Source organism: Akebia trifoliata, chromosome 1, assembly GCF_017979445.1.
Source record: "Akebia trifoliata isolate Shusen 1 chromosome 1, ASM1797944v1, whole genome shotgun sequence".
In the NCBI taxonomy this organism is placed as follows: Eukaryota; Viridiplantae; Streptophyta; class Magnoliopsida; order Ranunculales; family Lardizabalaceae; genus Akebia; species Akebia trifoliata.
Window position 1 is genome coordinate 21,369,269 of NC_141375.1, and position 16,271 is coordinate 21,385,539.

The 16,271-nt window shown below is 33.7% G+C and overlaps 1 protein-coding gene across 1 annotated transcript; it reads right to left on the reverse strand.

Annotated features, from left to right (window-relative positions):
• Positions 1-4,403: 4,403 nt before the first annotated feature.
• On the reverse strand, positions 4,404-10,935 carry LOC147410919 (ATP-dependent zinc metalloprotease). The gene is made up of 8 exons (XM_086441663.1): positions 10,461-10,935; positions 7,446-7,505; positions 7,032-7,280; positions 6,614-6,690; positions 5,426-5,502; positions 5,216-5,348; positions 4,909-5,123; positions 4,404-4,795 (listed from the first exon to the last, which is right to left on the reverse strand). The coding sequence occupies exons 1-7, from the start codon at positions 10,906-10,908 to the stop codon at positions 4,968-4,970; spliced, it is 1,200 nt and encodes a 399-aa protein (XP_086297789.1). The 5' UTR covers positions 10,909-10,935; the 3' UTR covers positions 4,404-4,795; positions 4,909-4,967.
• Between the last annotated feature and the right edge of the window lie 5,336 nt (positions 10,936-16,271).

Sequence of the window (16,271 nt, forward strand, 5' to 3'; positions counted from 1 at the left end):
TACCGAATAGAACTTTTTCATGTAAATCTCCAATTCGGTATGCTAGTGTCGAATATTTATATATAGGATAAGTAGGTACCTCTCAAACCTTACAATAATGATTTGGTACTGGCATACCGAACCAGAGATTTCACTCGCAAAATTTCGTGTATGGATGACTTCAACTCAATTGATTTTTGAGATGTTAAAAAGAAAACTTAAGATTAAAGAAGGAGAAGACCATCATTCCTCGTTCAGCTTTTCTAGATGCAAAGAAGAAGAAGAAAAAGAAGAAGAGAGAAAGAAAAGTGGATGGTGGAGAAGAATGAGAAAATGGATTGAGAAGATGGTGAGATGCTTAAGGTTTCATTTGATATAATATATAGAGAAGATGGTGGATGTAAAGAGTTATACGATAAGGGTATAAGAGTAATTTTCCTTTTTTTAAGATCCAACTTAAGTGGGTGCTAAGAGTGTATATGGTGGATGCCAATAACACAACTCAAATGTTAAAATACTTGCTTAGGTTTTTGTTTAGAGAAATTTTATTGCCACACCAACTTTTACTTATAGCATACCTATCATTTTGAAATTAGAGAAATTTTTGTGAAGTGTGCAACTTATGACAAACTTTTGATTTCGGTACACTGTCCATTTTAATTCTCAAAATATGTTTTCTAGTGAGTTTGTCACTTTTATAATCAACGATGTTGTTGATAAATTACTAGCAAGACCGCAAGTAATTTTAAATTGACTTTTATAATTAAAGATCTCACTGAGAAATTTAGGAGTAACAATGGGTGGGTTCCACATACATCCATAATCGGAACCTAAATAAAATTTTGGTTCTGATTCCTATCGATTTCGATTCCAAGTACGAAAAACTTGGAACCAGAACCAGCCCTAAAAATACTCAATACCCATCAGGTATCCATTAAGATAGATAATTATTTTTTGAATGAGTAATAATTTAACTTGTAATTCCTCAATTGAAAGTTAAAATCAACAATGGATTCTATAAGAAAATCAAACTTTTGAAAATAAAATCGTACAAAATTATGGTACATGTTATTTATTTATTGTTGAAATTATATAATATGTGAAAAATGAATGGACATTAAGATATAGAAAAGGTAAAAATTAAACACTTAATATTTTCTTTATATTTAATTTTGTTTCAAGTACATTTACTTTAAGGTATCTCTTTATTAACATTTAATTAAATTACTAATTTTATTATAAATAAAATAAAATTTACTAGTCTGGTACCCAAATGAGATCCAATTCTCATCGGGTTCTCAAAATAGCTACCTAGAATTGAACCCAAAAAGGACGGGGACCACTACTGTAGACCCAAAAATGACAAATTGGTTTCAATTACATCGGGTAATTGTGTACTCATTGACACCCTTGGATAAATTACCAATGAGATCCCAAGTAATGTTAAAGGCAAATACTCTTGATATTTTTAATGGAGAGTTCACTGGTACGTTATTAACAAAATCATTAATTATAAAAGTGACGAATTCACCGGAAACATGTTTTGGGATTTAAAATAAGTAGTATACCAGAATCAGAATTTTGCCATATTCAGTGTACGAAATGGTAATTTACCCATGAAACGAAGGAGTTGTTTACATATGGATTTCTATGTTATAAGTAAAAGTTGGTTTGACAATAGGAGCTTTCTTTGTTTATTTCCAAAACATTACTAGTTTTACCATATTCCCAATTTGTTACAATAAATGCCATAATAGACCAATTACAAGCTAAAAGCAAGATTTTTTTGTTTTTTTGTTTTTTTGTTTATTCATTTTGATGTTTGAAGTGACAATCTTTTGGTTGATGTGATAAGTTGTAAGGTATGCAAGAAAGAAACAAAGACTTTCTCTACAAGCAAAACTCCATTAGAGATTTTTTTTTTCCTTCTTCTTTTCCTCATTTGTTTTGGAATGATTCTTCAACTTGATAAAGAATCATTAAAGCTTCTTTTATAAAATCAAATCTTTATTATAATTTTTTTTCTTCTTTGTTCTAGATGGATCCTTCAACTTGATAAGTTAGATAAATACTATTGCCAACCAGATCTTCATTACACAATGAACAAAATATTGACAAATCGTGAAAATTTATAAACAGACTTTAAATAAATTGTTGAAACAAATTTCATAAATGGTTGACAGGTAATGAATGAATATTGAAGAAGAAATTAACCTAATAGACCTTGAAAAAAATATGCATATTCTTCAAACATTATGTTTATGGTCACGAATGTCATATTGATGAAGATGTTGATTACATTGTTATATCGAATAACCATAGAAAGAATCCTGATATTCCTATGATCATATAAAATTTAAAATATGAAAAATAGACCAGTAAACTCTACTCCTATGACTTATTTGTGAAGGGTCTACAAACACATAGAGTTGACAAATTTGTAATTATTGACTTTTCTATTGATAAAAGTCTTAACAATTTGATAAGGCTCGTTTTTTTAAATAAAAAACGATTTACAAAGCTCCAAATCAACGTCAAGGGGTTTGCTCCCCTAGTGGTCTCAAGTTCGATTCCCACCAGTTACTAATATTTGGTGGCCACGGACTGCAAGTTTAAAATACCCTGTTTCGAAAGTCTTGTTTGGGGAGGAGGGAATAGTTGGTGCGCGCAAGCTGGCCCAAATACCCTTCTTAACAAATAATAATAAATAAAAAATCGACGTCAACTAGTATTTTTATTTATTAAAATTAAATGAAAACAAAGAAAAATGATATCTTACGAAAATTCAATGGTTCAAAATTCGACCATTGGCTTATGATGAAAATCAACCATGCATAATAATATTAACAAGATTGGTAGTTTTGAATTTTTCTTTCACATAGTTCTCAATCATTTGATCGGGTTCATTTTTAAATATATCTATAGTTTAGATCATTTAAAAAATTGCTGTAAATTTTGTTACTATTTTTTGGATGTATACAAATAATGTGCATCTCAACAAAATTTGATGGTTCACAATCCAACCACCACGTCATATCATTGTCAGATTTTTTGATAAATTTGTGTAGAAATAATTTTTTTTTGTAATTTTTCCGTAATATATCTATAGTTTTGATTAGGTTTAAGGTCTTTTTATCCTATTGTAATGAAATGGAAAAGAGGAAAAATACAAATTATAAATTAAGAATAAAATAAAATATCTATAATTATTTAAGAAATGCCTCTAGAAAAATTAATTATATTATGCCATATATATATATATATATATATATATATATATAATAGTTGATTCGACTAATTTTTCGTATCTTGATCAATATTCAAAATATTAAAAGACTCATTTCAAATGAGTCAATGTGATGAACGATTTCTATCAACCATATCTTCTAGCTTTCAAGGCCGGGATGGCTCATGCGAGTCATCTTGGTCTCGCATGAGTTTTAGAATCGTGATAAAAGCTGTCAAGTCCAATTTGATCAAGAGAAGTTTGATTTGACTTGTCAAGTCAATCCCTTCTTTTTCCCTTCCACTCTTGATACATTATTTCTTCGTATAATCCAATTGTGCTAGTTGATTTGATTTCCTTTCTTTTTCTCATATCTAGGATATTTTACCGATCGATTCCATCTACTTTTCTACAATCTTCAAATATTTTAATCATAAAAAATATAAATAAATAAAAAGTATTTTCGTTATATTTGATCTCTTTTGTAATTGGTTGGAATATATGAAAAAAAGTGTTTAAAAAATGAATGAAAAGAAAAATGACCCCTTTCTTTGAGTTAATCAATACGATCTTAGGCTTCAATGCAAATTAACCTTTGAATCTAAAAGATTATTTTTCTTTATCTTATATCAAATTTGGGCATCTCGACCTCCTTTGTTTAGAAAGCTGATGTTGGCACCCCAATTTCTTAAATTATTTATCACACCCCAATTAAAGATTTAAACACACTCTTCCAACATGACAAAGGTTTGGCTCAAGTCATAATCTCAGCATTACAAGACATTATAACACATTAAACAATCACAATAATTGTTTACAATTATGATCAGGCTCTTATAAAATCCTAAACCTGAAAAAATTGAAATCTTGCACCGAAAAAAAATGAGAGAGCTTCTATTGGCACCCCAACTTCTACTTATTCGTAACCATGCACTTATTTTTTAATTTTAATTTGGGTGTAATAAGTAAAATTTGGAGTGCCAATAGTAGGTCTCTCCGTTTATGTTCTTTCCATATCATGAATTTTTATTTTAGTTGTACAAAATTGTTTGCATATAAAAATTAAAAGCTCCAGAGCCAAGATAAACCAACCATTCTTCTTGGGCCTATCGTGAAAATTCACAGAACTTGACCTGTTTGAACCAATTTTTTTTTACCGATCAAGGGATCTAATTTGATATAGCAAATCAATTGGACATCCGAGAGTTAAAACCATCTCTCTATAACTTCATAGTATTTTTGATCTGATCTCGATGAATTTCTGAAAGAACTTTGATGGACCTTCCTTATTTTTGTACAATTTGGCTTTTGAAAAAGAGCATATCACAGGCTCTTTGCAAACTTGCCAACAATAATCCTCAATTACAAACTAATTTAATTAATTCAATAATGGTCTGACGTATTGTGTGTATTGGCCCTCTCATATTCACCATGGCTGAACTTCAACATAAGGTATCCAAGCCCAAGTTACATGGGTGTTTCCATGACGCGATAGCCATTGCCTTCGTTTCCTTCCATTATGCTTATGCTAACAGCGGTGAGTAGGGGTTTCTTAAAACATGTATAAGCACCTGCCGGTTTGTTGCAACCCTGCAAAAGGGATGAAATCACGAAGGATGATGGGATGTGTCAAAGCTAGACTCAAAGATGCCACTTAGTGAATCTGGATATAAAGACTCGACGTCGATTCAAATAAAACTTACCTTACATATGCCAAAGTTGAGAGAATTTCAATAAAAAAAAATGCAATCTTTGTCCCAATTCATCTACTAGAATGCATTGCTTCTTCAATCCTCCTGATGACAACGCTAAGACTACTGCCACTTTCTAGAGCTTTAACAGCAGCTCGATGAGCGTGTTTATGCCACTTAAGAAGGTTGTACGACTGAAGAACTGACCACCTTGCCTGATTTGACATCTGGAATGAATAATGATCGATCAAACTATAGTACCCACTTGTTAATTTTAAAAATTAAATGAAACCAGCCAAGTAGTGAACTAGATACAGACTTGTGCAATGGACAATGGGGGTTGCAGAAGAACACTGATACTCCGAAACAGATTCTCGTCATTTTCTCCACCCTCGGCCTCTCCATAAACAAGAGCTTCGGCTGCAATTCCAGCAAAAAGTACCATGCAGTACCTAGGAATTCCAATCATGCTCAGGAATAAATGATCACTCCATAATGTGCAGAGAAAACTCCATGTTTAGTGTAATACCTGTCGAAAGCGGCACTGCTGAGTTGGCCTTGGGCAAGCTCGTTTTCCAACTTCTCATCCCAAAACTGAGTCCCTGCCTGTAGGAAATACATTGAACATAGGTATACTCAGGGGATTTAGTCTCATAAAACAAGTTATTACCAAGGTGAATATAAGAAAAGCTAAGGTTTCGAGAGCCCAACTGTACAAAGGAATCATTTCAAAGTGCAACATCAACATTCATAAGTATTTTATGCAATTTAAGTAACAAAATCTATGACTAAGTTTTTTGGATAGGAGTCCATCACTAATATAGCACATGGTACCTCAAAATAAAACCCAAGACTTACATTTCATACTAATTATCTTCAACTTCCAAAACTATGATGGTCATAATAGTTTGTAACTTATGTTATAAATGTAAGATAACACGGTTGTTTAGAAAGCAGGAAAGGTACTACAAGGGTTACTAATAGAAAGACAGGCATCAGGCATGCCATACAAATATGTGGGAGATCAAAAGTACCCAAAAAGTATGTGGGAGATTGGAAGTATGTCGGAGCTTCAGTGTTAAGTCTTTCTTTTCTTTAATTGACACTAGCTCCTTCCCCGTGACTACGGTTTGGTCTGTAGAGATCCCTTCTAAAATTTCTTTTTTTCTTGTGGTTGGCTACTTTGGATAAGCTTCTCACCCAAGATTATCTTAGAGCAAGGGGTCTTGTTATTATGGACTTCGGTTTCCTTTGCAAATCTAGTGGGGAGTCGGTTAACCACCTGCTCCTACATGTGAGGCGACCCACATTGTGTGGTCGTATTTTTTGTCTTTGTTCAACATCCCACAGACTTTGCAGGTAGGGAGAGGATTCTCTGGAATTTTATTTGACTGGCCATTTGTTGGGGCTTGCGGAACTAAAGGAACAGCCGGGTCTTCCAAGGAAAGGAGCTTTCAGTGCAGGATATCATCTTCAGCATCGTGGGTTTGATTTTCGATTGGTATAAACAATTTCAGGAGTTCAGAGGGTATTTGTTTGAGGATTTCCAGTTTAGATGGAATCTAGTGTGCAGAGGGTGATTGCTACTTTGGGTGTAGGGGGGTTTGGACTTTGTTTTTGTCTGTTTGTTTACTTGTTTTTTAACCTTTTAGCCATTGTTTGTTGTTTCTTCCTTTGCGGACTTGGTTATCAAAAAAAAGAAGAAGATTGAAAGTACCTGCCCTTGGATTCCCATTTGCATTGCGACGATTGGGTCTAAGATCACCCCACGGATTGGGCAACCCATAAGATAAGCTGCAAATTCATTATCGCAGAAGATGAGTTATGTGCAAAAGCAAGGCAAATCTCATAAATAAATCTTTCTACATGAATAATGAAGTCAAGAGATAAGTAAATTGGAAGAGATATTTCTGTGAAGTATATAACAAGAGTAATCACCTTAAGAATATAGCAGACAAATTTAAATAAATCTGTATTCCACTAAGAGATACAGGAGTAGAAGGATTTGTCACATTGATTAAAACATACAAGGAGATGACTAGTGACAACGGTGTAGCTTTGTAACCTTGACAAGACCATACTTCAATTCCAAACCCTCCAGCTATAAAAACCGTATTCGATGGAACAGGAGTTACCAGTAAGAAGATGCCCTGCTTCATGAACTAGAATCCGGCGCCTATAGGGAGGCCAATAACTTGATATTTGAGCCAAGCAGGAACCTCCGAGGAAAATAGCGTCTAGCATGGCTAACCCCAATATGGCTGCAAGGTTAGGTCTTACATCTATTCCTTGAGAGAGAAGAAAGGATACACCTCCAAGAAAAGTAACTAAAACAGCACTAGAACTTCCAGAAAGACCCCACTTCTTTGGCGAAAGCTTAGACACTGCAAAAATCAGGTGAAAAATATTGAGGGGCATTCATGAATATGACATCAAGAAACTTCTACTTCAATATGAATAACTACACAGTAGTTGATTTATTGTAAAAAAGAATGGCCAATTTGATGAATTTCTCAGAGCTTGAAAGAAATCATAAAGAGAAACTTCACCTTCCAAACCAGTTGAAGACTTCAAAACTGTGGGGGTAACTTCTCTTGGTCCCTCTAGAACTGCAAAAGTAAACAAATAAATAAACAAAAGGGAACAAAAAGAAAAAGAAAGCGAACTAGGAAGGTAGATCTCAAAATCAGGAAAGCAATTTAGGAGAAAAGGATAGGAAACAAAAGAGCTTTGCTTCCAAGGGGGGGGGGGGGGGGGGGGGGGGGTTGCGAAAATGCTTTCATTAAATGACAAAATGACAGTATCGACATGGATTAGTAGGTGGGTTAGAAAATTTTGGCGATCAAAAAACACCAGTACCTGTCGATGCTACTCCCAATCGATACATAACCCACTAAGAAAATCCTCCAGCATAGTCTAGATAAATTCTTTCAGTGAAAATATCTGCTAATAACTTGTAGGGTTTGTAACTGACTTAGATAATGAAAATGATTGCATCACCCTGAGGAACCTTGATTTATGCAAGGTGGGTTGTACTGGGTCCATATAATTAGCAAATGTACATAAAATTCCTACAAACATTAGGTCACAAGAATGGCAAATTTTTTATCGTTTATGTAGGTGTGAGGTGAATGGAATAATACACAGTCCTCAACTCTGATTTGGCCCAAACCAATCCCCAGTATGAGCAACATGAATAGGCCTTGTTCCAAGGTCAATTGAGGTAGGTTAGTGCAAGGGTTCAGGAACAACCATGGATTCTTCTCGAACCTCATGTGGGTTGAAGTTGTCTTAAGAAGACCTAGTAAATAATCTACTATTGCAAGTACCTCGCCTCCCAAGTAAAAGTGTTAAAAATGAGGTTTATATTGATACTCATGAAGCTCAATTGAGTTTGATAATCTCAAATCAGGACTCTGTCCTGGTCCAAAATGTTGAATTTTCTTGGGCAATATGCCTCTTTCCAATCCCTGCATTTCAGGTCCCCACCTGAACCAGCCTCCATGTTTGGTTCTAAGGTGCTTGGAAAACCCAATCTGATATATCTCACATTTCTGCCTTCTACAAGTTGACATGTAAGAGACTTGGGCAGTGTTTGTTTACGCTATTTTTCAGTGCTTATTGCTGAAAAAAATTAAATTCAGCACTTTTTGTCAAAATAGCGCGTTTGTTTACTCTATATTTTCAGCGCTTATTGCTGAAAATAAGTGAAAAAAATTCAGCACTATTTTGATGCTGAAAAAAAGTGCTGAAGCGGTAAGCACTTCGCTTTTTTCAACACGGACAAGTATACCCTTCGTTTTTTTGAGCATGGATTAGTATGCCCTTATTCTTAAAAGGATATTACCTCTTATATCCTATGAATAAGTATATAAGCACCCCACAAATTAATAAACCCACACCATGGCTAAATTATTTTGTCTTATATGAGTTAAAAGTTTTGGAATGAGTTGATTTTTGGTGAGGATGATCTCCTCATTAGTATATAAGCACCTCACAAATTAATAAACCCACATCATGGCTAAATTATTTGTTTTATATGAGTTAAAAGTTTTGGAATAAATTGATTTTTGATGAGGATGATCTCTACAAAGAGGTGATCATCTTCACCAAAAATCAGCATATCCTGAAACTTCTAACCCTTTCAAAACAAGTTCAAGAACCATAAATCGTCCCTTTTTTTTTTAAACTATTTCTAACGAGTTAGAAGTTTCAAAATGGACTGATTTTTGGTGAGGATGATCTCTAGACCACATAGACCATCTTTACTAAAAATTTGCTCATTCCAAAAACTTTAACCCATATAAAACAAAAAAAAATTGGCTATGGTGTAGATTGTCCTTATTAATTCATAGGGTACTTTTATAATTACACATCCTTCAATTCCATCAAAAATTATTCATCCAAAATTAAGTTTTTTTAATGTTGATTTCAAATTTTGATGACTTGTATGACATTATAATTTTTAATTTGAAATTTGTGGGTTTTTATAAATAGAAATTATTTATAAATTGAAGATTTGAGTATTCTTTATTATTTAAAAATGAATTGTATTTTAATTTTATAAGAAATGATATATTTTATTGCGTTTGATAAGTAATAGGCATTTGAAACATGTAAACAATGTATAATATGATTGTAAGGGTAACAAAGACAATTTACCAGCTTCAGCAATGTGTAACAAACATGATTCAGCATCTAAACAACAACTTTTTCAGCACTTAAATTCAGCGCTTAATGCTATTCAGCACTTATTTTTTTCAGTTTAACAAACAGCACCTTGGTTGTTGCTTCGCATAGACAACACAAACTATTGACACAAATATTTGAATCACGCCAAGCTACACATAGTAAGCACAAGTCACAACAGCATTGATTTTTGTAAGGTTCACAAGAACCCAGATATGTCCTCGGGCTCTTCAAGCCCATTCCACTATCTCAATGGTTGTACAAGATTGCCACATTTCTTCCAATGGAATTGGAGTTTTCAAATAGAAGCAAGTAATAAAGATAATAAATCTTATAAATTACTAGATCTGATAGATACACATTCTAAAAGTAAATAAATATCACAAGTCTCAATTGATAAGGTTAAAGTTCAATAATAAAAAACTCTTCATTTATCTTCCTACATCATGTGGTGCTCATCAGGAGATTTCGTGTGGCATCCATTGAATCCTTGTCAGAGATGGTTAATATCCATCCAATAGACTTCTCATGCCCAATCAATTCTTCCAATTTCTTCAAGCCAATCTCTGATATGCCTTGCCCAAGAAGTCCGATTTCCATTCTTCCTAAATTTTTTGGTTGTTTACATTTTAAATTTTCACTATCTCAGTAATTTGTATTTGAATTCCCATCCAACCCAAAACATCTGACCTTATAAAAAAAACATCAAATTTTTACTCAATTTTCCAACCACCAAAAGAATAAACGCAGCATAAGAAATCAAGTAAAAACATCAAATTTTTACCCAAATCTATAAATTCAATATTTTTTTTCTTTCAATCCAACCCAAAGCATAGAATTGTAATCTTAGAAAAACGAAATAAAAAAAAAATTACCAATGTTCCTGCATTTTCCGAAATTGGGCAAGAATCCCCGATCCTGAAGAAACTTATAAGTGCTACCAACAAGCTTCATATCGTCAGCATTCAAGCAAGCATCAAGCACTTCCCAATCTCTCTCTGGTCTCAAAAAGCTCAAATTATCATTATCATTATCACCTCCAGAAGAAGAAGGGATCGAAGAAATCGAAGATTGTTGAGTTGGAAGTGTTGGTTCAAGAGATTTCAAGAATCTAAGAGCTCGAGCGAGGTCTTTCTCCTTCACTGCTTCTTCATATTCTTGCCATTCTCTGAGAGCTCTAGGTCTTCTTCTTCTGTGTCTTTGATTTCTCCAATCTTTGAGCTTTGGGTCTGGAAATTGTGATTTCGAAGGGCAAAGGAAATGGAGAGAAGAAAGGCAGAGAGCCATCAGAGATGAAGAAACAACTTCCACCTTCGAATACATGATTTTTGGTTTAAAAGAACCAGATTCTGAGATCGGATCGGACCGCTCGAGTGAATGAATTCAAGACCCACTGAGTCTTCATTCACTCGACCGGTCCGATTCTTTACATCGTGTACTGTAATGAAGTTGTTCCGGATTTATTTAGGGAAAATTACTTAAAGGTCCCTGGCGGAGGGTTTTCTTTATTATTAGTCCTTGAATTTTGGATAGTAGCTTAATAGTCCATTTAGTAAACTTTTTTTATTCTTAATGGTCCCTCGTTATTATTGGGTTGAATAGGTATGGTGATGGGTTGTGTCCAATGGGCTTAGGTGGTGGGTTGAGTGGACATAGTTAGGGGGTTGAGTTGAATTGGGCTATAGTTGATTGCGTTGAGAAGTGTAGAGGAATGGTAGGAGTCTTTAGCCCATAGGCCATGTGGAAAGGGCCTTAGGCATTTATTTGATGAAAGAAATTTGTTTTTTGAAGGTTTAGGCTTTGGGGCCATTCCAATTTTGGTAGATTTGGGATACTTTGCATCGAGGGCCCCGGAAAATTTGGGTATTTACATAACCCAAAGTCTTGTAATTAGCCCATGGGCTCACACATACTTTTCTTATGGACCTGTGCTAACTCACTATAGATACGTGATTTTCGAATCCGAAGATCACCTCTACGTGGATTTGGAGTTGCTACCATTCATTTTTAGAAAAGAGTGTGAATGAGCACTCGAAATATGATTTTGAAAAAAATAGTTTTTGTAGTGACTCTTGTACATATAAAGTACTAGATTACCTAAGACCTAAGTAAGTTATTCAATTAGGGGCATCCCTCCCTCTCCACCAAAAGGTGATACCTTAAAAATGTGGTCATTTTTAATAAATATAAAAAAAGAAAATGGAATTGAAAAACAATAGTTTTGTGCCTTCAAACATAAGAGACTTTAATGTCGGCTTGTCCAATGGGGATCATCTCATTAGGAGAAATGATTACAACCATGTCTTGCTTTAGATTACATAGTTTGGAAAAGTGTTGACCTATGACTATGTGCCCATTCTCATTGATTGAGAAGGGCCCCATTACCGATGGCCTTAAAACAAGTTGTGTGGTGTGTGTGCAAATTGTGTTTAGAGTTTAAAATGATTACAACACCTACACTTTCGACGGAATGAAAGCCTGATTTAGTGAAAGGTATGGGAGGGTAGACATTACATTCTAAGGTTTTCTAAATGAAATTAAAGAGTGGAAAGGGTAGAAGATGGAAATGGAGAAGGGAGAGAAAATGGTGCAATATTTCTAACTTTAACCCACCTTGAGGCTTGATCATTTATTTTTCTTCTTCTTTTCCTTTTTTTTTTTTCTTGGGTCCTTACTAAGCTTATATGAGTTTCCTTTTAGAGAAGGGGAAGTTAATAAAAGAAAGAATGAGAGTTGAGAGAGAGATTGATAGTTTTCTTTTAAAATTTCTTAAGACGTGAGAGCATGAGCCCTTTTTTGAGAGGGATAGGGGGATTTTATTAGGTTTTTGGGTTACTTTTAGGGTTAGAAATGGCAAAGGTGGAAAATTAAAGGATAATGGCATGAGGTATAGGATAGAGGGTCTGTTATTTTGATGTTGGGGATGAGTATATATGGAAAGTAGTGTAAATGAATTAATTTCGACCCAAGTGGGTGGGATCTTTCAACCCATATGGGTGAGTGTTAGGTGGGGTTAAGGGGTGTAGGTGTTGGTTAAAAAAATGATTATGTAATAGGGTTAATTGTGGATATTTTGGGAGGGTGGAAGAGATGGTGATAAGTGTTCAATTGGGTATGGAGGTGTGTATTAGGTGAGTTGATTAAGGAAAACGGGTGTGGGTTGAGTTGTTTTTGAGAGAATGATGGGGGATAGGTTATGACATGAGTGTAGGTTGGTTAGCTTTTTGGGAATGATGATGAAGTTGGATAGAAAAATTTGGAGGTGAGTGATAGTGATGACAAGTGTCCCCTTTGGTGATCAAGGTTGCATGGACCTTGATTGGCTATAATCATGGGTATGAGTACGGATAGGGACATGGATTTGGGTTTGGCCTTGAGTAGATGAAAGTGCCTTGACACGTTTTTACTAAATAATAAAAAGTATCACTTGGTTACTTGAGGGATTTTTTTTTGAGAATTGAGAGTTGCCACCTAATTTATGTCTAGGAACTACAAAATAACTATAAAGTGGATTTAGATTGGTCCATGGATAAGAGAAATGGGTAAAGGGTCATATTACGGGGTTTGGAAGGTATTAGGCATCGAACACACCCAATCGAAGTGATCTGTCTCTATTACAATCCAAAAAAATCCTATAGTCAATGAGCATAAGACTAAGTCAAGCTAAGGTCCAATCATCATCATTTTATACTGAATTTGTCAAACGAATCCTATGACTAAAATTTCCTAAATATCCAAATGATTCCTTGAGTTTCGTACATGAAAGGGATCAAAAATGTGAAAAAGTCAAAATCTTGCTCTCGCCCTCAGGCTCACGTGACGAGTTTTTATACAATTGAGATTTGAAATAAAAATGCCATATACACAAGTAATAATCTCATAATTTAACATCAATCACACTTATAAATTCCTTCTAATTCACGCATGATTTTCAAATTAATGAAATATGATCACATCCAAACATTCTAAGTCGATAAAATCCACATCATACATAATTTTCAAATTGGTAAAATATGAATATATATAAACTTCCTAAATCAGTAAAATCCATGTCATGCATCATATCCAAATTGGTAAAATATGAATATATGTAAACTTCCAAAATCAGTAAAATCTATATTGTTTATAATTGCCGAATTGGTAAAGATGTATACTTTCCAAGTCAATAACATTCATGTCACATATGATCGACAAATTGGTGAGACATGAATATGTGCAAACTTTCCAAATCAGTAAAATATGAACATATGCAAACTTTTCAAATCAGTAAAATATGAATATATGTAAAATTTCTAAATTAGAAAATTATACATACGTCGAAATTTTGAACTAACAAGATAAGGATATATGGATGATTTTTAAATGCTCAAAATAATTGTCATCAACATTTACCAATTTACATTATCACATGTTAGGATCTATCGAATTAAACATTTTTTATTCCTAAACATGAATAACTATTAAGGTAGTTCGAATTACTTTAGTCACCAAAAAAATTCAAGTAGCCTCAATTTTATCATATAAAAATCGATTTAAGCATATGGTGATCGTGAACTTGTAAAAACGATAGAATTTCTAATCCTACTAGTATAACAAATAAAAAGAAAAGAATAAGAAATGACTAGACTTTCTCTACTACAAGCTACATGGTGATCGTAATTCCCAAACAAGATAAAGTATCAATGAGGGGTAGAATGATCATCAAAAGAAAAGAAAAAAAAAAAGAAAAAAGAAGTAAGAAAGAAAATCAATAACAGAATGGTGGTTGAATGTAGTCCCTTCAAGCACAATTCGAGATAGTCGTGAGAGACATTAAAGAGAAGAAAAGTTTCTACTATATGAAATGTCAAAGAGATGAATAGATGTTGCTGTCTAAAACGTCAAAGAGATGAATAAGTGTTGCTGCTATGGATAGCGTTGGATAGAAGAAGTGTTGCTGCTATGAAACATCAAAAAGAAGAAGTGTCGCTGCTATGAAACATATAAAAAAAAAAAAAAGAATTGCTGCTACTATGGAGAACGTTGCATAGAAGAAGAATTGTTGCTGCTATGGAGAACGTTGGATAGAAGAAAAAGTATTGATGTTATGGAGAACATTGGATAAAAGTGCTATATATTTTTTTCTTCTTCTTTTTCTTACTTTCTTCTTAATTGTTTTTCTTCATATTAATTTCTTTTGATAGTATAGTTGATGAGATGAAACTCAGCCATGGCAACATATCGAGAGATTGTTTTTAAAGACATTCGGTACATATCACATTTCAATGACCTCCTCCTTCCTTTCTCTTATGACGTAGAATTTATTTCTAATTTTACATATTTTTATTTTTTTCCCTTCATCTTTTTCTTCTTCCTTTTCACGTTTCTTATAAGAGAATGTGGGTAGTGATCCTTTGTTATTTGCAACTTGGTAGTTCTTTAATTAGCCATATTTTGTTCATTGATTGGTTGGATGATGAGTTAAATTTCAATTTTCGATTTTGATTGGCCCAGTAAATTCAGATTTTAATTTGATTGGTTAATTAAGTTTAAAACTCACTTTGATTAATTAATTAAGATTAATTTTTTATTTGATTGGTTTATTAAAGTTAAAATTTTTGATTTGATTGTCTAGTTAAATTTAAAATTTTAATCAATGCCAAGTTTAAATTTGAGGTTTCAACTTTTGAGCGAAAATTTTCAATTTGTCTAAGTGTGAGTTTTGTAGATTTTTCAATATGCAGGAACAATGTTGGAAATTTATTTTTAGTTACATATTCTTAAGAAGCAAGGTCTAGGTAAAAATCGGATATCAAAAAGGGAATTTTGGTCATTTTGTGATTTTGGAAATCATATTATGAGGGTAATGAAAGTAATTTTAAAATTTTTCAGAGGTGTGGGACCCACAAGGTCATATTTCCCTATGTTGTGAGGTCTCTAGGTTACCGAAATGTGTGGTGAACCTAAGCGTGCGTACTTGCTAAATTGAGTGTAAAGTGTAGCGATCATAAGCGTGCATAATTTTTACGTCGAGTGTAATGAGTAAGAGATGTTAGAAGCAGAAAAAATTGGGAAAGAGATTATCAAACTTTCGAGTTCTTTGCATATTCTACACTCAACATTAGAAACTCACAACAACCAGGTCATGAATTGTCGAATCAGGCAGATGCAAAAATAGGGTGTCTACATTAGGTTTGATTAGAATGGGCTTTTGACTTTGTGAGGGCTTAGGTTTTAGAATTGGCTTGAGTTTTGGGTTGGAGTTAAAGTTGGTTAGGGTTAGGCTTGTTTTAGGAGGAGGCTAAAATGAGATTTAGGGGGTTGAAGATTGATGGGCCTTAAGTGAGCTTAGAATGTGTTCGAGTTCAAGGTTAGAGAAAGGTGAAAGGTTGAGAAGGTCTTAGGCTTAGAAGGTCTTATTGTGAGTACATGAGACCTTTAAAGGGTCTTAGTACCTTTTAGTTTGATCAAAATGTTGAATTTAAGAAATTTGGGCTTTTAGGCTAGTTGATGAATTATGTTGGAAAAAATGATTTTTTGGGGTCTTTTCAAAGGAGTGCTCGTTCAAATTGAGGCTTCTACACTCATTACATTCTAAATCGATCCCAATCTCAATCCAATTTCTAAAATTATCCTAATCCAACCAAATCCAAGTCTAGCCATAAGCCAAATGTCCAAGTCCATCACTTCTTTTGAGCTTCAAAAGC

What these genes read in the sequence shown, in the direction of transcription:
- LOC147410919 (XM_086441663.1), bottom strand. Translation starts at nt 10,908, where the DNA reads ATGTATTCGAAGGTGGAAGTTGTTTCTTCATCTCTGATGGCTCTCTGC. An exon ending in AGCAGGGCATCTTCTTACTG is followed by an intron (nt 6,691 to 7,031) that starts GTAACTCCTGTT and finishes ATGAATTTGCAG; the next exon opens with CTTATCTTATGGGTTGCCCA. An exon ending in AGCAGTGCCGCTTTCGACAG is followed by an intron (nt 5,349 to 5,425) that starts GTATTACACTAA and finishes TGGAATTCCTAG; the next exon opens with GTACTGCATGGTACTTTTTG.